General features: G+C 52.5%; 5 protein-coding genes across 5 annotated transcripts; 2 read left to right on the top strand and 3 right to left on the bottom strand.

Moving 5' to 3' along the window:
• Positions 1-1,461: 1,461 nt before the first annotated feature.
• Positions 1,462-2,100, bottom strand: PG986_001566 (uncharacterized protein; the record flags this gene model as incomplete). The annotated part of the gene is made up of 1 exon (XM_066837788.1): positions 1,462-2,100. One exon carries the CDS (start codon positions 2,098-2,100, stop codon positions 1,462-1,464), a length of 639 nt encoding a protein of 212 aa, XP_066706681.1.
• Positions 2,101-3,680: 1,580 nt separating this feature from the next.
• Positions 3,681-6,306, top strand: PG986_001565 (uncharacterized protein; the record flags this gene model as incomplete). Its single annotated transcript, XM_066837787.1, has 4 exons — positions 3,681-4,185; positions 4,438-5,253; positions 5,437-6,032; positions 6,097-6,306. 4 exons carry the CDS (start codon positions 3,681-3,683, stop codon positions 6,304-6,306), a joined length of 2,127 nt encoding a protein of 708 aa, XP_066706680.1.
• A 2,493-nt stretch (positions 6,307-8,799) lies between these two features.
• Positions 8,800-9,867, top strand: PG986_001564 (defective in cullin neddylation protein; the record flags this gene model as incomplete). Its single annotated transcript, XM_066837786.1, has 4 exons — positions 8,800-8,855; positions 9,042-9,127; positions 9,167-9,356; positions 9,423-9,867. The coding sequence occupies 4 exons, from the start codon at positions 8,800-8,802 to the stop codon at positions 9,865-9,867; spliced, it is 777 nt and encodes a 258-aa protein (XP_066706679.1).
• Positions 9,868-10,731: 864 nt separating this feature from the next.
• Positions 10,732-11,815, bottom strand: PG986_001563 (uncharacterized protein; the record flags this gene model as incomplete). Its single annotated transcript, XM_066837785.1, has 4 exons — positions 10,732-10,825; positions 10,878-11,045; positions 11,364-11,395; positions 11,474-11,815. The coding sequence occupies 4 exons, from the start codon at positions 11,813-11,815 to the stop codon at positions 10,732-10,734; spliced, it is 636 nt and encodes a 211-aa protein (XP_066706678.1).
• A 1,138-nt stretch (positions 11,816-12,953) lies between these two features.
• Positions 12,954-15,394, bottom strand: PG986_001562 (uncharacterized protein; the record flags this gene model as incomplete). The annotated part of the gene is made up of 3 exons (XM_066837784.1): positions 12,954-13,020; positions 13,083-14,592; positions 14,647-15,394. The coding sequence occupies 3 exons, from the start codon at positions 15,392-15,394 to the stop codon at positions 12,954-12,956; spliced, it is 2,325 nt and encodes a 774-aa protein (XP_066706677.1).
• Positions 15,395-21,770: the final 6,376 nt, after the last annotated feature.

Genomic DNA, 21,770 nt, shown 5'->3' with positions numbered 1-21,770 from the left:
CAACTACCCATCTCCGATATATAAAGAACTGCCCATCTCCGGCACTGCCATGTCAGAACGATAATAAGATAATAAGGTTGGGAGTACGAGTGGTACGCTGGACTATGCCTTTGGGTGCCAGGCACATCACAAGTACAGAAACAAATCGTATGCTTGACTGGTCAGTTGACTTATCATGCCTGGAATTGGCCACTTCGCTCATTGCTCCCTCTCTAGAGGTATGGGATGAAATGCACATGGTGAAATAGGAAAGTTGTTGGTCAGATGGAATACTGTGGTGAGCGTTACAGGGGATTTCTGGGCCGGTACGATAGAGCCAGGTAGGGAATGAATCTTAAAATGTGACACAGGATACAATCGGGAACCTATAGTGATGCCCACCTAGATGGAGGTGTAGGATTCAATACGAATTCATAGCGGCGGGATCGTTTGTTTCGAATCCGTATAAGACCGCTGGAGACCCGATGTATATCGCCAGCTGCGATTTCATAACTTCACTTTGTAAACATTGGTACCATGCAGTGTTTCCATAGTCACCTTTACTGCGTGGAGAAGAATAAACCAGATGCGAGGGGATACCGAGGACAGTGCATTTTGGGTTACGAGGACGGTAGAGTAGAAACTGAGCAGTTTTCTATCATCATAGCTCCCCGAACATCCTCCTCAGCCTCAAAACTTCATGCTTCGTCACGAAAAGACCAATGTTGGCGTTGGCCTCGTCGCCCATTGAACCCTCTAGGATCTGAGCCATATCGCTTACTTTGGCGCACTCCCAGTCTCCGCTAGTAGTTGTCCAAAATACACGCTTGATACCCACTGAATCCATATATGCTACGCAACGGTAACATGGCCGAGACTCTCCAGCACACAAATGCGGTTCCTTGGTGTTTGTAATCGAGGGGGCGAGACGCACAGGTTCTTTGAAACTGAGCTCGTCGTACAAGGATCCTGTGGAAACTTCGGAACCAGAGCCCGGGGAGCTTGTCTCCGGCGTGTCGGCATGCCAGGTCGTCTTATGTTTCTTGCGGTCGCTAGGCGCACGCTTATGCCCTTCTCCAGAGGGACTTATACGAATAACATAGAGATCCGCTCCTACAAGCTTTGGGTGTTTTATACGGTCTCGCAGATTTCGCCCACTTGCGTGAGCTCGACCTTTGGGGAGCAACATGTGGTTTTCGAGCGGCTCTATAACGTGATGCCTAGGCTGCATGTATGTCAGAAAAAGGTGGTTTGATGATGATCGTATTTGTCAATGAACTTACCTTTCTCTCGGAAAATTCCGAATTCTTCACTTTCTTCATGGACGCACTGTCGGGAGCAAACTCCGTATCGGTGTCATCGTCAATGGGATTCTTAGGAGAAGCATTCAGAGACTTTTGCTGCTGATGCTGCTGCCGCCGCTGCTTCTTGTGCGACGTGTACTTCTTGTGGTGCTTGTGCTTACGCTGGCCGTTGTTGGGGCTATAGTAGTCGGCCTGATAGGGAGAAGGTACGTAGCTCGGGCTCTTCAGCCGTTTCCCCTTCGGGTAGAGAGCAACCGATCTTGGCGACGACGTCTGTAGCGCCATCCCGTTGTTCTGTGGAGGCTTCAAAGCGCCACTCGGATTCTTGAAGAGAAGCGGTGCCTTGTTGAATATCCTGCTCGAGCTCGGCGCGGCACACACGGTCGACAAAGGCCGCAACCGCGCCCCTTCGTAACTCGCGTTTGCGTTTCGTGTCACCCGGTAACTTGTAGCACGGTTTGATGGAGGACACCGTAGTGGCGGCCAGAGTGCCGGAGGACGAGAGGGCGCTGTTGACGGCCATCATCTCGCTGTGCATGGTCAACGGAGTGTTGGCCAGCGGGCCGCCACCCATGCCGACGATCGACTCATAGGCCGTGAAGTTCTTGGGCTTCGCAGCAGCGGCGGCAGGGCGTGGAGCAGCCGAGAGGGGTAGCTGGCCTGTCTTCAGGGCGCCGCCGTCGAAACCGCTGCGGATGTCATTGAAGCCCTGGCCGATAACCTTGCCTCCCTTGACGATGATGCAACCATGCCGATACTTCAAGGGGGAGTTCAGGGCCTGCGCGAGGCAAAGATTTTTGTAATTGTCCGTCTTCATTGTGACGCTGGAAGATGGGAATCTGGAAGAAGATTCTGCGTTATTGGCTGTAGCTGCGGCGTTGTAGAGGCCTCTGGTGGTTAAATATCGTAATTCCGAAAATATGTTGTCCGTAAACTGTTTCTTGCAGTTGAGTCAATAGGCAAAGCTTCGGAGGTGGTGGTTGGTGGAAGAGCGAGCCGTCGATCTTGTTTTTAGCGCTGGCTGCTTTAGCCAGTCGGGGACAACTCCAGCCAGCCAGCGAGTTCAGTGGTTCGTTCAGTGCAGTCCCAAGGCGCTGGTTCGTTGCTACCCCAGGTTCTTATTCTACTCGTGGATGATCCCTGGTGAGCTTGGGCTGGTAACCAGGACTCTCTTCATCACTCAACGGAGTTATATCATTATACCTATTGCCAGCCAAAGAACCGAGGAGAGTAATTCAATAGACCAGCCCTGAATAGGCGGCTGCTACTGGTAAACTGGCCATGCTACTACTGGACGATACCGGACCGTGAGGTCCGTATGCACTGCAAAAGCTAACCACACACTGCTACTCCTATACCTTCACGGCCTCGCGAATTATTAGCTTCATCTTCTGAGATTGGTTACCTACGTACCTATACTTTGTCCACAATGATCCCCGGCTGTGTTGCTATTGCCCCGTTTCGTCTGCATTATGTCTCTCGCTTCGTGTTTTCCCCTTCTTTTCTGGGGTGACTAAAGTAGTCTGCTCCAGCTCGGGAGTCTCCGCAGTTTAGAGCAGATTAAACAGATCGAACAGACCTTGCCAGGAGTCCGTATCTCGCCTGCCTAACCTACATGCCGATGGAGGGTCATAACACCTATTTTATATTGTACGGCAATGAGTGATCCGCGAGTCTAAGCCAGCATTGTACATGAGGTCCCTTCGCTGCACCTAAGCTACAGATATTGGAATGATACAAAGATAAGTTTAGAAGACTGAGGTGAGGTGTACGAAACGGTTTAGTACGATCTAAGTGGTTGTCGGCAATGGTATACACTGATGCACATGCGTGCCATGAGGTTAGGATGTACTTGGGTGGGATGGGATGAATGACGCGCCCCACAGGAGCTCTTGCCGGAGCTCCCTTTCCCAGACTCGTCACCCTGTTTCAGTAGCTGTGGGCTGACGGACCAATACCCAACGCCCATTGAATGCTGCCTACAGCCTCCTCCAGTCCCAGTCCCAGTCAGTCCCACATGTCTTCTTACAGCTTATCGTCATGAACACCACATACGTAAGAGTTGTGCAATACCCTTCGCGATCCCATTGAGTGCTGGCATCTTTGAGCTCCGCGGTTGCAGATTGAAAGCACATACGCAAGATACTCGGCGCAGTACGTTGAACGCACCCGCCCGCCATCTGCAGTGATTGCAGTTGCAGACTCAAATATCCCGTTTGGGAAGTTTGACTATCGTTGGGCCCGAAGCCCATTACGACGCCCGCCGGCTGCGAAACAACCCGATAACGGATGCCATTCCACACGCCCTCTTGATCCCATAGCAGCGAACCTCCTTGCTTTACACGAACCTGTCCGATCTACGAGTGCAAAACATTTGCTTCAGCTCAAGAGCCCAGCATGTCTCTCTTCGGTACATCTCCGCCGGACGAATCGCCTGCGCTAAGCAACTCGGCCTTGGGCCGCTCGCGCAACTCGCTCTTCGAGGAAGATGGGCCAATGACTCGATCAACTTCCGATACTCTGTTTGATGACGGAGATGCGTTGGGAAGCGAACGCCATTCCCCTTGGGACCTGCCGACTCCCCGAAAGCAACAATCGCGCGCTGACTTAATCCGTAACTTGCTGGCGGGGGTCGAGGTCCCCGAGAGCTACATCGAAGCATACGACTATACACTACGCGAGAATGGCCGTGGCGGCAAGGTCTCGCCCGCCGGCGTGACCACGACCCTGGCCTCTGCGAAGCTGGGCGCTGATGAACAAGCTAGAATCATGAACATTCTCTCTCCCCAGGGCGAGGAGGTGCAACTCGACCGAGATTCTTTCAGCGTGCTCCTCGCGCTTATCGGCCTAGCCCAGGAAGGTGAAACGATCAACTTGGACGGAGTCGACGAAAGACGACGCAGTAAGTCTCGCACTGTTTCCTTGACAATATGGTCCGTCCACCAAATATTTGGGGTCGCCGGATTCCTTGCTCGCTCTCCATTCGTCAACCTACACGATTGCATCCCAATTGCTTGGCCTCCGTCAATTCGTGGTAGCCTGCCTTGTGACTGTCCTGTGCATCATCGCAAGCGGGTCCATGTTGTGACGCTATTCGTTCGCTGATACTGATATCGACTTGCTCCGTCGCGCCGGGACTGATGAATTTCAATAGACCTCCCTTCGACCCAGTTATCCAACCTCAGCAACAAGAAACCCCAACCGCTTCAACAACCTATTTTTGATGCCTCGGAGCTGGCTGCGAAACCTCCACAGGCACCCGAAACCCCCAAGAAAGACTCGCCGCCCAGGTCGCAAGTTCGAAAGCCCTCCATGTCGGACCCGGAAGATGATCCCTGGAACACGCCCGACCTGCACCAAAACCACAATCACGCGCACACACCAAAAGCCTCCAATGGCAACCGCGACGAACCCGGAGTTTCGGGTCTCGGTGGGAATGGGTTTGGGCCGGACGATGAGCCTGGTGTGCAACAGCGAACGACATCAACGTTTACAACGCCCTCAATAGCCTCAGGGACACCCATAGCCTCAGGTCGCCAGTCGGCAGCTTCGGGCACCATGCCTTCGAACCCTGGGGACTGGGGGTACTTTGACGGTTCTAATCCTGCCGCGGAAGCCGGCTTCGGCGGCGCGCCCTCGAATCAGGCCAGCCCCTTTGGCGCACCTTCCAGTGCCGATCGCACGCCCCGTGTCAATCCTCCCGCCGTGTCTCACACACGCACCATTAGTGCTGGTCGAACGGGTAGCGCCGTGGAGGAGAACATCTTGGTGACGCTCATGCCGGAGAAGGAGGGACTATTCATGTTCCAGCATCACAACTACGAGGTTACGAGCTCCCGTCGAGGTAGCAAAGTCATCAGGCGTTACAGTGACTTCGTGTGGCTCCTCGATTGTTTACATAAGCGTTATCCTTTCCGGGTCCTGCCGCTTTTGCCGCCCAAGAGGGTGGCTGTGAATGGAAACCATCTGAGTAATGATGGCGCATTCATAGAAAAGAGACGGCGAGGCCTGTCGCGTTTCTTGAACGCGGTAGTTAGGCATCCGGCCCTGGGACAAGAACAGTTGGTGATAATGTTCTTGACTGTTCCTACAGTAAGAACCACTGCTGCATCATTTTGACGAGTCATTGAACTAACCATATCTTCAACTGCAGGAACTTTCCGTATGGCGCAAGCAAGCAACTATATCGGTGCAAGACGAATTCACCGGGCGGTCGCTTCCCCCGGACTCGAAGATTCTCTGCCCATCGGACCTCTGAATGAGCTATTTGACCGCACGCGATCTGGGGTCCGGCGGTCTGCCGAATTGTATATCAATGCCTGCAACCTGATGGATCGCTTGGTCAAGCGCTCGGAGGGTGTCGCTGCTGACCACGCGCGAATGGCTGTCTCCCTCGGGTCTTTGACCGAGGCGAGTGCTGACACGTACGCGACTGACACTAATGACGTGCCCTTGCTCAACGATGGTCTCGTTGCGATGTCCAAGGGTTTGCGGACCGCCCAGAGCCTACTAGAGGACGAGAGCAGAGCTTGGGACGCTGGCGTATTGGAAGATCTGAAAAGACAGCGCGATTCGCTGGTCTCAGTACGCGACATGTTCGAACGCCGAGAGCGTCTCGACAAGGACAACATCCCATATCTGGAGCGAAGAATACAGAATAACGAGACAAAGCTTGCGGGTCTGCGGGCTAAACCGGACCGACTAGTCAAACCTGGTGAAATCGAGCGAGTGGTTGAGAACATCATCAAGGTACGATATACAAAAACATGACCCACGCGTGGGAACTTGGCAGCTAGACTAACACACGATGCAGGACAAGGAGAACATAGTCAACCAGCATAACCGCTCTGTTTTCGTACGTGAGTGTATCCGGGATGAGCTCATATACTTCCAGCAGACTCAGTACCACGTCTCGCGTCTAGCCCAGGATTGGGCTCAAGAGCGTGTCAAGTATGGCGAGATGCTTGCCGATAACTGGCGAAGGTTGTTGGACGAGCTTGATGGCATGCCGCTTGGGGACTAGAGCTCCTCGCCGCTTCGTCTGCCTGAAACATGCACGAGTGGGAGTACGGGCAGGCATACTGATCCGGTGGGTTTCATCCAGGGGTGTTTGACGGAGCGTTGTTCTGTAGGATTAGATGGTGGACTGGATGAAGCTCGAGGCAATCAAGTTGCGGCTTCCAAGCCAGTGGATGCGGCAAAAGCTCGAAGAGTGTTACTGGGCGGCGGGGAATTGCCTGATGGGTTCGCCGTGGGAGATTTTGCGTGCGAGCTGGCCAAGTATGACGGCTTATAAGGAGGCTTATAAGGAGGCCTATTGCATGTATGGGACCGTCGCAGAGATTGTATATGTCGATTGGAGAGAGCGGCGGCATCATTGTTTCCTTATGTTTCTCTAGCCTCCTGTCACTTCTACTCATCCCGTTGCGGAGAGCAAGGGGTCGGTACAGCATTTTCATTTTGGTCGTGTGTGATTAGACGACGGCCACTAACTACTACACCACGATACCCTTCTGTTCTTTTGCTCTTATATCGTGTAGCAAGCCCGGTTGGGATGAGGCTAGGATTGACCGGTAGTTGTTGAATTGATACACACATACATATACTTGCCACTAATACCCATTTACGCTTGATTCTGATCCGTTCTTCATTGGTATTAATAATCTGCTGCAGGATATCCATTCCACGAAGCCATTCCCTAATCTAATAATACTCTCCAGGTACTTATATACATGTACCTAGCTGTGGTGGAGCCAGCTGAGGTGTGGGGCACTTCAGATGGAAGGAGCCTTGGCCCTTGGGAGCTTCCTAGGCACTAGGCTTCCTAGGCTTCCTAGGCTTCCCTCCATTGTACCCCGCCATTGCAGATAGAGCTTGCCGCCTAAAACCCCCACCATCAACATCGACGGTTATCTTCACAGCCAGCCTTGCGAAGCAACTGCATCACCACGTTCGTATCGCCGATTCATCTTGCATATTCTTTGTTTCCGCGGTTGGAAACAGCGCTTCTCCCGGAACCCACGCGCGACTGGTATGGGAGCCGACAGCGCTCAGGCGTATCGTTTTGTCCGATCTGATCGTCCCTGACCTGCAAGAACTTCGTCGCGCCTCCATACATCTTTTATTTAATCGCCGAATATCGATCACCTACTTTCCCATCAAGATGCCGTTGTCGTCTGCGCACAGGGCCCTTGTGGCCGAGTTCATCGGGATCACGGGTGCAACTGAAAAGGTCGCCCAAAGAGTAGGTTATTCCCTTCTGTCCTTGGCTGGGCTTGGTTGCCATTCACCGCCTTGTTGTCGACAATACCACCCCTTATTGGCGCCGACGAGGGCATTGGTGCTAGACACGACAGAAGCTAATGGGTTGAATTCAGTTTCTGAAGAGCTCCAGTTACAGGATGGACGAGGCCGTTGATTCGTAAGTCAGGCTTTCTGATCAACCGATATGATATGTTGCGTCTTGCGGCTTGGGCTGTCGTGGTCATGTTGTTTTGGATCGTGAATGAGACGAGAATACGGGTTTCGAGACGATAGCCTCCATCGATTGTGGATGGACACGCACGGCGATGCATGACGATGACCACCTCGATTCCTTTATGAGATACCGGATGCTATAATGCCTCTAGGGAGATTGTATGACGGCCAAGAACTATAATGTCGACCAGGCGCATGCGCGATTGGTGGCCATCTGGGGTGTGGAGCTGGACAAACCATGATCCTCGCGACGCTGGCCCAGAACCGGTCAGCGATTTTCGCCTTGTGGCTCTACATTCGCTTTCAGTCTCCTGGCATGCACGAACCTTTGACTCCCACGGTTGTAGCCGAGTGGCCGCAACGAAGACTTTCATGGCTACTGCCTGTGACAAGCAAGCCGGCAGGCCCTTCCGTGTGAACAGACCCCGTCATGCAGTTAGGGGTGTGGACTGGTCTCGACTGGCAGTGTGGTGCTGTGTTGTGATCACACTGATGGTCTGTTGTTGGACCTAGATGTGTTGATCAAGGGAGGTGTCAGCCTCAGGCCCCCTGAACCCCTTATTCTGCTCAATTTGCTCAGAATGGGGGTGATCACTTAGTTCGATGAGCCTGTTCGCCTATCATGCGGGCCAGATGCTTACCGTTCTCTTGGTGCTGTGCCCCCTATCCAAGTCACGGACCAGACATTCGGCTGGCATCAACCCATCGCCGAGTCGAGTTGCGGTGCAGGTTTCTGCTGGTGCCAACCCAAGTTACTTACAAGGAGGTGGGATGCCGAATCATCTCTCCTTGGCATCTGCCGCCAGTCGAAACAACCCTGTTGACCAGTGCACCTCTGAATCTCTTGTTTGTGGGAAAACGGGGCTCTGGAATTCTGCCATTACTTCTCGTTTTCAAGTTGAACAACCTCACTTGACAATTTCATTTTTCACCGCAGCGTGGTCGTCATCCAAATCCCAAACAGTCTCCCCCAAGTGGCATTCTCAATTCTCCCCAATCAACCAACCAGAGGTTGTGCGTCCGCTACGATACCGGCACAATGTCGCATGATCAGCGCATGAGATTCTTCATGTTCGAGCAACGCGGCCCGTCCCCGTATGTCTTGCAACCCATCCATCCCGTTACTAACCTTGACAGCTTGGTTCAAAACCCAAAGCAGTCCCAGTAACCCCTATGCAGTACAGCCTCAGCCGCAAGAACTATTTTATTAATGCAATGGAGTCATATACTGTTGACTAATAATCATGTCTATTAAATTGTTACTGACTATAATCAATATAGGTTCTATGCTTCGGGAGCCAGCGCTGGTTCCGCTCCCACCGTATCTCGCGAGTCTTCCTTATTGAAGCAGTTTGAGTCGCTACGAGGTACGTTTAAATGAACAATTCATTCTAGCCGTGTTACAGTGACTAAGGTTTCAAAAGACGCACAGGATGAGAAGGACAAGATTGGCCCTGACAACACGATGAAGTACCTGGAGACTGTCGGTGTGAACCTGGAGGATGCCTCCATGTTCATCGTTTTGGAGATCGTCAAGGCCGAGACCATTGGTGAGATCAAGAAAGATGGGTTTGTGTCGGGCTGGGCCGATGCTGGGTAAGTCTTATTCTGAAGCACATGCCTTATTCCTACACCTAGAGGAATGACTAACGGTCCCTGTAGCGTTGATGGCAACATTGCTACGCAAAAAAAGCATGTCCTCAACTCGGTGGCCAAGCTTTCGAGGGACAAGGACTTCTTCAAGAAGGTTGCCAAGCACGCCTTCGTCGCTGGCAAGGAACCCGATCAACGCGCTCTCGCCCTTGACAATGCCATCTTGTACTGGACCATGCTGTTCGCCCCGCCTGGTCGACCCTGGGTGGGCAAGCAAACCGGCATCGACTTCTTCCCCCTGTGGACGCAGTATCTCCGAGAGAAGTGGCCTCGTACCGTCAGCCGCGACATGTGGAACCAGACACTGCTCTTCGCCGAGAAGAGTTCCGAAGATGAGTCGCTCTCGTTCTGGGACGAAGAGGCCTCATGGCCCAACGTCATTGACGACTTCGTTGCCTGGTTCAAGGACCAGCGCCCGCAAGACGGCGCCATGGAGGTCGACCAGTCCGCCTAGAACGGGAATGGGGTCGAGCGTCGGGAGCGTCGGGGGCGACGCAAGCGGGGAAAGAGGCAGTAACTCTCTGATCCAGACTGTCGCAATGGTTGTGCATTGCGGTAAGACACAACCGTCCGGCCCATAGATAGACATTGCTAGACGCACTTGCATACAGCCCTCGCGAGCGGGCGAAGGGGTAATCAGGAACATACTACTACACTCAACTGAGCGGGGACCGAGACGATAAGCGATCATAATCACGATGGAGGCAACGGTCCGTCCCACCGTGGGCAAAAGCGTTACAGGTAGCAGTAGATAGAGCTCTGACACGAATAATGACGATTATGTCCATCTCTACCTATTTCCCTAAGCACCCAAAGACCATCATCGCGCTCTGGTATCGTAAATAAATCACTAGGGATAGAGGCGAATTGCCATAATCTTGAGTCTTGTAGATTTCTCCCGCCAAGCCTATGCTGTTCCGAGATGCTCTCCTATCTTGTATCTTCATGTACACAGCTCAGATCTTACTCCGGCTGCCGCGCCATCTAGAAAGGGGAGTGGCGGGTATGTCCCGTCTCTGTACAATTTCCCGTGCCGTATCGTACAGTTCCGCAAGGCCCTGTTGAATAGTTTCCATATTTTACAACACTGGCCCTCAAGCTGCCATTGCCATTCAAGGCTTTCTGCGCAGTTTGTCCCGTTGGGCTCCTTTCGCTCCGCCAACAATAGGACTTTGGTCCGTACTTGTCTCGTAGTTATGCTCGGTGTGTAGCTTTTGCCCGTGCTTTCCTTCTTCTTCTTCTTCTTCTTTTCGGGTCTCATTCTCTCTCCCTCTTCCGTCTATATGTCGCTTTTTCAGGCCACATGCTCCCTCCCTGCTCAGGCCCTCTTCTCGTCGCCCATGCCGAGGCGCTGCCAGCCGATGGCGCCGATGCGGCTCATGGTGTCGAGCTTGCCGTCGCCGAGCTTGACGCTGGTGTGGCGGATCATGCGGGGGGTCGTTGCGCAGGACCTTGGAGACGGACTTTTGGGTGTCGACGCCGGCGTCGTAGCGCATGGCGAAGTAGTGGCCCGTCGTGTGCCGCATCTGGTGCACCGACACGGCCCGCGGCAGCGAGAAGACGCCCCAGTTGGACAGACCGCGGATCACGCCGCGCTCGCGCAGGATGAGGGCGCCGGTCGTGGAGACAATTCTACGGAAGGAGAAAGAAAAAAAAGGCGGGTGTTAGTCAAGTCGTTCTCGTTTTTCTTTTTTTCTTTTTTGGCATGTCACTTCTTGACGAAGGGATGAGGGGCGGAGAATCGTGGATGGAGAGGTAGGTGGGCGTGACATAGGGTTTCGGCGGCGTTTTTATGTCGGCTTCAATGAGCGAGTCGCAACATGTTTGACGTTGAGCGTAGAGAACTAAGCTACGGCCTCCCTCGGTGGATCACGCCCGAGGTAAAGCATCGCCGGATATTTTGGTGTAGAGTACAAGGTAATATTGGTGAATCGGGATCTGGATACGTACTCCTTCACCTCGGCCAGGTTGCCGGGTCGGACCTGTGTTGCGCCATCATGTTAGCTAGCCATCATGCCTCCAGCAGTTGTCGCAGGATGCAAGGAAGGGCAATCACTCACAATGCCAATCAGCTCGTACAGCATCTTGTTCGTATCAATATGGGTTTCGGGGTCCCGTCGGGCTATTGTATCATGCTTCAGCCGTACTGCGCTTGGTCGTCTTTTCGTCGTCGTCGTCGGCGTCTTGGGGCTAACCGGGGGCGGGCATACTGGGGAAAGAGGCTCGATGGAGAAAGCGGCCTTGTTGGTTCGAAATTTCGGCGGAGCATCGGCATCTGATTTGTCCGACCGAAGGCGCCTCTGGGCAACGACGGCCCGCGACCTCGCCCGCACTTGTTTCTGCTGCACAAGCCGCCCCTCCACGGGTTGGTTTCCTTTATTTAGCAGCTGACGCGGGTACATACCTACCTAATGCACTAAACCGCCTTGAGGGGGAGGGGCCTACATGTACCAAATTAGAACACCCAGCAGGTACTTTGACGCAATACAGGAGGGTAGCGTGGGGGGCAGGGGGAGGGACAGCCTGGACAGCGCCGTCAACTCACCAGTAAATCTGACAGCCCATGCATAGATAGACATTGTAAAGGTTTATCAAACAACACGTTCTTACGCAGTTGATCAAATACGAGAATTTCACTCGTCAAACTGATCAGGACACAATATAAGAAGCCAATCTCGTAATTTTGCATGCTCGGTTCGCATCGCTCTATAACTATTGGTACAGTGTCGTCTGCTTCTCAAACGCCCCCATCACTGACAGGCGAATGCCAACCACGAGTGTGTGCTCAGCCTGTGCCAACCCATTGTGGTGCGATAAGCGAACACTCGTTGCAGCTGGAGAAGATGCGGGGGTCAAGTCGACTATGAAGACGCGTAGCAAACACATTGTGCTGTCGTCGACCTGTATCTGTTTCCCACTCCCCACTCCCAGTGCTGGTAGGATGGCCGGCGAAACCAGGGCGGGGGGGGAACACGAATCCTTCCGCCGGGTATTCTCTCTAAAAACCAAAAACAAATGACCGGTCCCCCGTGACGCTGTTTTGTTTATTGCCCACCAGAATCGCAATGTCGCTGGGCAAAGAAGAACACGTAGAAAAAGGGAAAAGCAACCGTAGAACGCCCCCTGCCCTTGTCCATATGTGCTGGGTGCGCAATCCATGCGCGTTGCGCTCTGCGCGTCTCGAAATGCAGGTGTTTCCTGAGAATTAGGTGTCGACTGCAATTGCTGCTATGACAGTACTGCGAGTCTGATGGGTATTATCATTGTCCCGCTCGCGCAGGAACCACGGAAAGGTGATGCCGTCTGTTCGTCGGCTACCAAGGCGCAAGGAGCAGCATCGTACGTCGAAATGTAACGACGGTTGCGCTGCGGGACGGAGAGTGCTCATTGGCACTCGGCCTGGTCGGAAAATATCGCCGATTGAGTGGTGCTTTTTGTCGCTGCGAAGGATGAAAACGTGAAGAATAAAACCTCGAAGGCGGAAAATCTCCCAAAAAGACAAAGGTAGCATGCATCGGGGCGGAGTGTCGTCGTTGACTTCTACGAGTCGGAGTCGTCGGCCATGACCTTGCTCTCCATCTTGTTCCATGCATCTTCCATTCGATCGCTGCCCAACAGATTAGTATCCGACATTGTTAGAATGAAACTGGCAAAAAGAGAAATGCTTACCCAGAGCTCTTAACCAGCTGGACGCCTTTCCTACGAGAGAAGCTGAGGAACCGTTTCAGTGTCCGGTCGCGCTTGAAGTGGACCAGAATTCTGCCACGGTCCGTCTTAGTCACCACGATAACCTTGAGGCAATCCTTGGCGTAGAAGGCCTCGACGATCTCGTCTAGCTTGAGATCAAAGGTGATATGTTGCTGATAGTAGCCCCAGGTAACCTTTGGATGGACATCACGGAGAACCTGGTGCTCGAACATGCTCTTCTCCTGGCTCCAGGTCCAATATTGCGTGATCTCAGTACTAGTGGTCAGCTCGCTGGTCTTGATCTGGTAGATGCGGAAGTCGAGATGCATAATGCGGCCAGCAGAAAAGGAGTCTCTTGACGTGTAGCCATCGTATTCCAGGTCGTCCACTTCTGGCTCTGGCTCCGCCTTGACAGGGATTGGTGCAGCTGCATGTTCCTGAGCTGGATGGGCCTGTTGGGCTTGTTGGGCGTGCGCAAACGCGAGTGCTTGGGCCTGTGCTTGTGCGTGCGCTTGGGCTTGGGCTTGGGCATGTGCATGCGGATGTACACCACCAGGCAGTCCGGCCACGGCGTCGGCTTCGAGCCGTAGTCTCTTTGATTGGCGTGGTGTCACGGGCTCGAGATACTCCTGCCGTTGATGCGGGTGCTGATGCGGGTGCATGGCGTGGTAATGCTCCATCATGGACGGGTCGCCACCCATGTCCACTTGACTGATTCGACGTCCTTTGCGGCGCAGGTCACCGACGCTAGACTCGCGCTTTATCTTGCCGTTCTTGATCTTGTCCGGGTTCTTCTCGCCAACCTTGTATCCCGAAGGACGACCAATATTGCCAAAGCCGTGCTTCTCTCGCAGAGCCTTCAATTTGTAGTCGTGGTACAGGTCGTGCGTGTATTTGGACAAGCTGAACTTATCGCCCTGGTCCCGAGAGACCTCGAACATACGCTGTCTGAGCCATTCCAGAGGCGTCACATCCAGATCAAACTTCTTCAACTCCTCGTGCACGTTGACCAGTCGGAACATGGTGTCGTAGTTGATGAACGTCTTGTAAAACTTCTTCATCATTTCCTTGCCAACGTACTGATAAGGGTGGAAATCGCCACCCTTGAGGAAGTCAACAACAGCCTGGCCGCGGTTGACCTGTCGATTCGCTAGAAACACGGTATGGCGGACCGCTTCGGGGGTACGTCGTAGAGTATCCAGCTTCTCCTGCCACTTCTCCAGTTGGGGCACGATAATGTCTTCGAGAGGCTCCCATTCAGGATCCCAGTATGGGTGATTCTTGTCGATTCTCTCCAACGGAACACCTTCGTACATGGGAGGTTCGACATACTTCTGGCCGTCATGCTTGAGAATCAGGGTGTCCTTGTTAATCTCAGTCATGTCGGGAGGTACGGCGGCCTCGGCGGATGTAGCCTGGCTGCGACCGCTCGGCAACGAGCGTCGGCCAGAGGGAGAACGAGGCTTGGACTCGATGGGGGTCTCTTGCTTAGCTGTTACCAAAAGTTAGTGCAGATTCTATGTGCAAATTATCAGAATTGACTTACGACTACCTCGACTACCCGCGGAAAAGCTCGGCAGAGAATGGCGCTGCTTGGGCTTCAAAGGTCGCTGCTCATCTGCTTTTCTAGGTCGGTAGGCAAGAGAAGCTTCGGAGTCGTCGGCCTCCATGCCGTGACCATTGGGGCCATGTCTAGGAAGGCCTGTTCTCTGGGTTGATCTGCCATTGGGTTCGGCATCGTCCATGGGCTGGTACCCTTTACCCAACAAGTTTCCGGGGTCGGCATGATGTTCATCATCGTCCTCCCGGCGCGAGCGCGGCCGGGCGTTGATACTGGTCCAGCCACCACCGCTTCCATTCTGCTGATGTGTTATGTCTCGGATTGATGCACGACGAGTCCGACCCTGGCTGCTCATCTTGCCAGATTCTCTGCTGCGTTCCAGCTCCATCTGGTCATGGGCGGCGGCGCGTTGATCCTCCAGTCGACGTTGGGCCGCAATAGCTTCCTGCTTATCTTTGTACTCCTGAGCGACACGTGCCTGCTCCTGCTGATGGTATTTAATGGCAGCATCAACAGAAATAAGCTCGTTTTCGATATACGAGCGGCGTGTGATGAGTTCAGCGAGTTTATCGTTGTACTCGTTGTGCCGATTTGCGTATCGGTTGTAGAGTTCAGTGTCCTCCTGCTCACGCGACGTCTTGATGTCCTGAGGACGACTAGGCTGGATCTCTCTGGGCTGAACAGGACGTTCTCTCTCTCGCTCCCTCTCCAATACTTCCTTCTTTGCCGACATAGTCGAGGCAGAGAAGGGGTGACAGAATCAGAGGGAGAAAACTATATCGGCCCTCCTGTCGCCAGCCCCACCTAAGGTTTGGATTGTCAGTGGTTGGCTTTGAGTATGTGCTCAGATGCTGAAGCCTAAGTATATGTAGGTGGGAAATGTGCGCCTAATCAAGGTATGAGGCAATAGGCCCACATAGGCTGGGATGTTTGGAAAATGGGGAGAGGGACAAGTGAAGGACAGGATACGGCATTGACAGGCTGTACGATAGTCAACTAGAAATTGAGAGATAGTGGTGGATATAGCACATGTCTGTCCATGTGATAGTGACGACGGACGACAAATATGGCCCCACGCTGGCTTGGCACCTTAACACATGGAGGAATAGTGCAAGATGTCAAGAAAACAATGGAGCACAGGCTGGTAACGGCAACGGGCCCCGGTATATGAATCAAAGGAGGGAATGCGGAGTGCTTTGCTGGTGTGCTGTGCTGTGCTGTGCTGACAAGGAGACGAGATATGATGGAAGAAGGGGAGGTGTGCTTGATTGAATGCAAGCATGCGGTGCAGAATAGCCAGCAGGGCAGAGTTGCTGACGTTGCAAGGCTTGGGTCGGAGGTGCCCAAATATGGCACGTATTTTCCAGGAGAGAAAAACAGGTACACGATGTCAGAGCATGGGTTTTGGGTATGGACGTACGTAGCATGGGTAGGGCGCTCGTATAACGCGTCAATCATGGAGCGCGCAGTGTGGTGTAGGTGAGGTGTGTATGTGGTGAATGCTTATTAGGGACGAAAGAAAAGTGGTGCGTGCGGATGCTGCAGGAGCTGCCGTGCAGCATGAGCATGAGCGTGAGCATGAGCATGTACTTACCAACAACAGTACAGTGTCAAGTTGGGGGGTATTGGGTTGGGTATACGGAAGTGTAGGTGCTTTGGGAGAGTGGAGAGTGCAGGTAGTAGAAAAATCCAGCAGGCAAAAACGAGCAGATATTGATGGATAATAGAGAGAAGAAAGGCACCTAGCTCGGAGGCAGGCATGTAGCTGTAGCTATAGGAACTTACTAGTCGGTTGGTGACGACAGCTATTGACGTTGGATTTTCGTCTGATAAGATGGTCTAGTCAATTTATATCAGGACTGGTCGGGGCGTTCAGAAACGTCGGACGAAATGTCGTGGTGTTGTTCTTGATGAATGGTGCGCAGCGGTGATTTGTTGATGGCCGTTGTATTTTTTTTTTTTTGCCTCTCATAGATCCCGAGGGTTGCTGATAGAACTTGACGGAGGGAGGGAAGGGAAGGGGGAAAAGAGCGAAGGATTGAATGATGGCCCTTGCAATACTGAACTAAACTGCCCGACTATGCGAGGGGGAGCCTAATAATCGTCAGGTAAAGTTAGTGAGGGCGTGCACTGATCAATCCAGGGTGAGACTTTATGCGAATTTAATCAGAGAGCCAACCTTATAGGCAAGGCAGATGTGAAAATAGTCGGGTACCTCAGCCTATGTATATGTAGTGTGGAAAAGGACGGGGCCTGTATTCGAGGTATCGATCTGATACCGGGGACAGGTGCAAATGCGCGAATGGGACGGAATATCGAATGGATAGGCAGGCTATTCTCCCACCTACCCTCGTGCCTCCAGGTTACTTACTACATGTATGCTCCAATCGCCGATGAAAAAGTGGGATGGAGAGAATACCGACTGGAAAGCGCAGCAATTAGGTAGGCATGTAGGTATGATATGTGCCTGTACTTGGCCTTCGTTGCTGCTGGCCCTCTCCCTCTCTGTTGATTCCGATATAAGACCAAGCTCGCTTCTTATGCACTACGCCGCCATGCACTACGTAGGCTAATAATGAGTGACAAATCAGTCATCTATCAGTGGCCCTATATAGATAGACGTGGCACTGTCGGGGCGATGGGGATGGGCATGTCGGGATGAGTGGGATGTGAATGTGTGTTTGGTCTGGCCTGCCTGGTCTGGTCTGCAGGCAGATAGGTAGGTGTGTGCACAGAGATGGGCGCGGAGGGGGTGACTTGATGGCCCAGCTAGATGAATGGCATTTGGGAAGTCGCGATGATGTGATGCGACTGATCGCTTTGGGGGAAATTAGTCCGACTCTGGGATGATTTACTTGTTGGGCCCGAGAGAGGAATAGGGAAAGAGGAATAGGCGGGCAGGGGGGTGTGGACTGGATTACGGGAGATACCTCTGCACACATATACGTATACGTATATGTATACATAGATGTTTCATTAATAGACAGGGAGGTATGCGTGATGTGCGCGTGTGTATCTGTCTGTCGTTCATAGCTTTTATTAGCCTACTTACCTTTTTCGAGCATGGAGGTACTAGTGGATAGTCTGGCGGAGTATTGGTCGGTGTTAGAGTCAGATCTCTTTCCGGTCCTAGGCCGTAGCCTCCAAGTAGAGTTTTCTATTACTGTACGCCCGTATAGCAACTAAGGGTCCTGAGCATGCCTGCTTGACAAATAAATGGGTAGGTAGTGGTCGAGAGAGAGAGAGAGAGAGAGAGAGAGAGGTGCTGGAGTGGCCAAGAGGCGCGATGGGAGGACGAGAGTGAGTATTATCAACGGATTTCGGTGACGAAAGAAAGAAATAGCTGCGGTTGCTGCTGTTGGAACTTTTGCGTCCCAAGGTGGATGCAGGGATTGCCAAGGCCAAGGCCAAGGCGACCGGGGAGACTGGGTAGTATGATTACCTACTTCTTTCCAATCAATGGATTTGATTATTACTCACCCATTCGACGAATGAATAGTCACACCCATGAAAGGGGACTGCGACGAAAAGTACTTGCATCAACGGGAGATATGCACTTTATGTGCCAGAAAGAAGACGCGACAGTGTAGCTAGGTAGGCCTTGCCTCTAACGTGCCTCAAGCCACTCTCAACATGTCCAACATTGACCTACCGACCTGCCGGCCTAGTAAAGTACCGATTTAGCGATATGCACACTATGTACTTACCCCTAGACAGATCCCCAAGACCTGGGAGCCAATCCTATCCTGGACAATGCGGCTCACTTCTTTCAGTGGGTGGATGGGTGGATGAAAGGATGTTTGGGACTGGGCCGAAAAGGCCACCCAACCCGCTCCATACGATCGATGCGCGCGCGCACAACCCCCGTCCACACCTTACAAACTGCTGCATCGATACATACCTGCAGACAGTCCATTTGATCGGCGGAGGAAATAATGGGAAGAAATCAGAAAGAAAGAAAAAAGACCTGCCGGAATTGCGTGGAAGCGAGTGCGGCGCAGTAGCTAGTTGGTTTGACCAGACTCACAAAACCGGCAACAGTATGCGACGCAATGCGTCGGCGCAAATTCCGCGGGTTCCACGGGCTGCGCTGGGTCTTGACGTTTTTCTTTTCTGCCTCTCTGCCTCCTATACTGCATGCAAGAAGGAGTATACATCTGTATATGCCTATTTATTTCTCGATATGCAGCCCGATTTAGAGGAGGGAGTATACTGTAGCTGCGACCGGGTGTGGAGCGAGTGCAGGGATGGGTTCCAATGGTCATGCAGCTAGGCTGGAATGACCGGAGCGTGGTGTGTTGACGGCTTGACGGATGGAGCGATAGGCTGCATACGTCGGTTCACGTGGAGGAGGATACCTGTTGATGCCTCAGTCAGGATCCCTATCCGCGGCCAGCGGGCGTTGAAAACATGGTCAAATCCGGTCCGTCGATGAGCTGATCCATATATTATCGCGGTCGCGTGTACGATAGATACCTTATGCCTTTCTTAGGCCAACGTATTACAATTTGGAGCTGACTGGGCTCCGGGAGGCAGTGACTAATTACACGCAACCAACAGGTCTCGCCCGATACGGCACACACACTTGCGCGCGCGCCGTTATTTGTGTTACGAGATCGAGGGCCGGTGACAATCAGATGATACTACCCTGGATGGGTAAGTTTAACTCTGTTGCCTCCCCGAAAATGTACTTGGTAGGGGGGTTAAAATATGCCCGGCAACTTCGTAGGTTGAGTGTCCGGTGCTAAGGGGGAAGCTAGGTATTAGGTATGAGATAGGATGTTGATTTACCGCAAGGGAGAAATGGGATAAGTAGGTACTTTACTTGGGGTCGGATGGATTACGGGGTTAATAAGAACAGCAAAGGCCTGCGATCTGTATGGTCAGCAAAATACGATGCGATACGAAACGATGCAATTGCCATCTGGAGAAAGCCAGGCCACGTACGGATCCGTACCAGACGGCTGAATACCTCTTGCTGCGATTGCCTGCCGAGAACAAGGCAACCAAGCGAATGATTAATGTGTGAGGATGTGCAACAAAGCAGAAGTACGTACAAGGAGGAGTCCGTATTGAACATCCCTCAATTAAAATCCGGTTTGGCGCCGCCTACCGCGAGGACCTTAAGACGGTTCCCTATTGGCCTAGGAGGGTCCCCATGGCATGCGCCTATTATGTCTCCTACTACGCCATCAACGGCACGGCCACAGTCTCTCGGCTCGGCATTGTCCCATAATGCAATACGTCCAGTACATGCATTCATGGGGCGAAGCGAAAATACGCGAGGCGAGGGCAGATGGCAGAGGAGCAGAAAGAGGAAAAGCATTCCTTCCATTCGTGACAACAGACGTTGGGACTCCTCCGTATGGTAGGTATGCCACTTATCAGAAACCCAACAAGGTTATGATATGCGTGCCTCGCATGGCCAACCGGGTCCGTTCCTAGGATCTCTGACATTTGCGCATTCACGCTCACCTCGTCTCGACACATCTGTTTCTCTCGTATATATATCTCTCCCACTATACACGATTCACCCTACATGACTGGCGGCCCCGTACAATAGCGCCTGTTTAGGAATAGAATTCGCAATTATGCATGGTGGCCTCCGTCTTAATCCGTCACCTATGGAAAAAGAAAGGAAGGGGAGAAAGCGGGAGTGTATCAGATCATCCCAACATCCACCCAGACCAAAGTACCGACTTACCTAACGTGTGGTGTGCACAGAGAGGGAGAGAAACGTGTATAACAGAGGCAGGCGAAACAACAGAGGCGGTAATACTCCCCGTGGCAGGTCCCAACACCACTGAACGCATCCTTTCTAGGTTGTCTTACTATCGGTGCGGGTACCCACCATCCTCCCACCTCGCACCCCCTCCCCCTTGTCCAATAAAGCTGGGCTCACTAATAAGGTCTCTCTCCCTCTCCCTCTCGTCCAACCTTGAGTATTAGAGGTACCAATCCATCCACGTATAGGTGTATCCTATCCACTCACGGGCCGGTCTAATAGTGCTATAACATTCGATCGGCATTTTGGATCCCGCCTGGTCCCTTCCTTTCAATCCTGCCGCCATAAAGGAGTAAAGGGCCAGCGACGCTTCAGACGGCAAGTTGTGGACAAGCCATAGTCTTCTTCTACCCGGGTTGGTCATTCAGATGGTATGTTTTTTTTTTTTTTTTTTTACCTTTTGGTGACAAACCCCCCGGGCGCTCCATCTCTTATCTCTCCGATTCGTTGTCGGAGATTCTTGCAAGGTGCCTGCCAACTTTGGTGTTATCCTTTGGGGGTGTAAGCTTGCACTGGAAAGAATCTAGGGTTGTCCGGATTTGTACGGACACGTACGGAGTAGAGAACCTACTGCTACATCCTACTATACACCGTCAGAGCTTCTCCTCCAAACACTGTATACGAAATTCGCGTACCTTCTGAGACGTCCAACAACACATGCATACTTCGCTTTGCTAGATTGTCATATACTACTACCTCGGATCAATATGGATGGGCACCCCAGACACCAGAGGCCCCAGATTGAGGTGGTACAGACAGCATCATGCTTTTGTAGTATTGCCACCTCTTCGCTTGCTCACCGCAGGAGGCTCACCTGACTGCCTTCTAGGGGAGCCCATAGGAAACGCCAGGTCCAATGATTTGGCATGGGCGTATCGCATAGATGTACCATGCCCAGTCATCACGCCATGCGCTATTCTCATTCTTACATCAACTTACCTGCCTTGATAGGTAAATCCGGGCCTACATAATGGTAGTATCAGCCAGGCCACGGTAAGTAGAAACGTCAGATACAGTGCAAAAGCAAGTACATGCCACACAAAACATTGTCCATATATGTCTAGGTGACTTGGCGCATTATCAACCACCCTAGTCAGCACGGTGCCTTTCTCAAACGGATCATGCATACAAATCGCGCCCGGTGTGGGCAGGCTCTATACACATAGGAACTCTTTTACACTGCCGATGGATTCTTTCTCTACTAATCTACAGCCGGCATCGTCCGATGCATCATAGTTCTCCCTTCTCCGACTTCTCCCTACCTCCCCTCTTTCTCTCCAAGTCTCCTGATCACACACACAGCCTAGGGTAGTGTGGCGGCGAT

This window comes from Apiospora aurea (assembly GCF_038362705.1).
Source record: "Apiospora aurea strain CBS 24483 chromosome Unknown utg000001l_segment0_segment0, whole genome shotgun sequence".
NCBI classification, from domain to species: Eukaryota; Fungi; Ascomycota; class Sordariomycetes; order Amphisphaeriales; family Apiosporaceae; genus Apiospora; species Apiospora aurea.
This window is presented reverse-complemented; position numbering and strand designations above follow the sequence as displayed.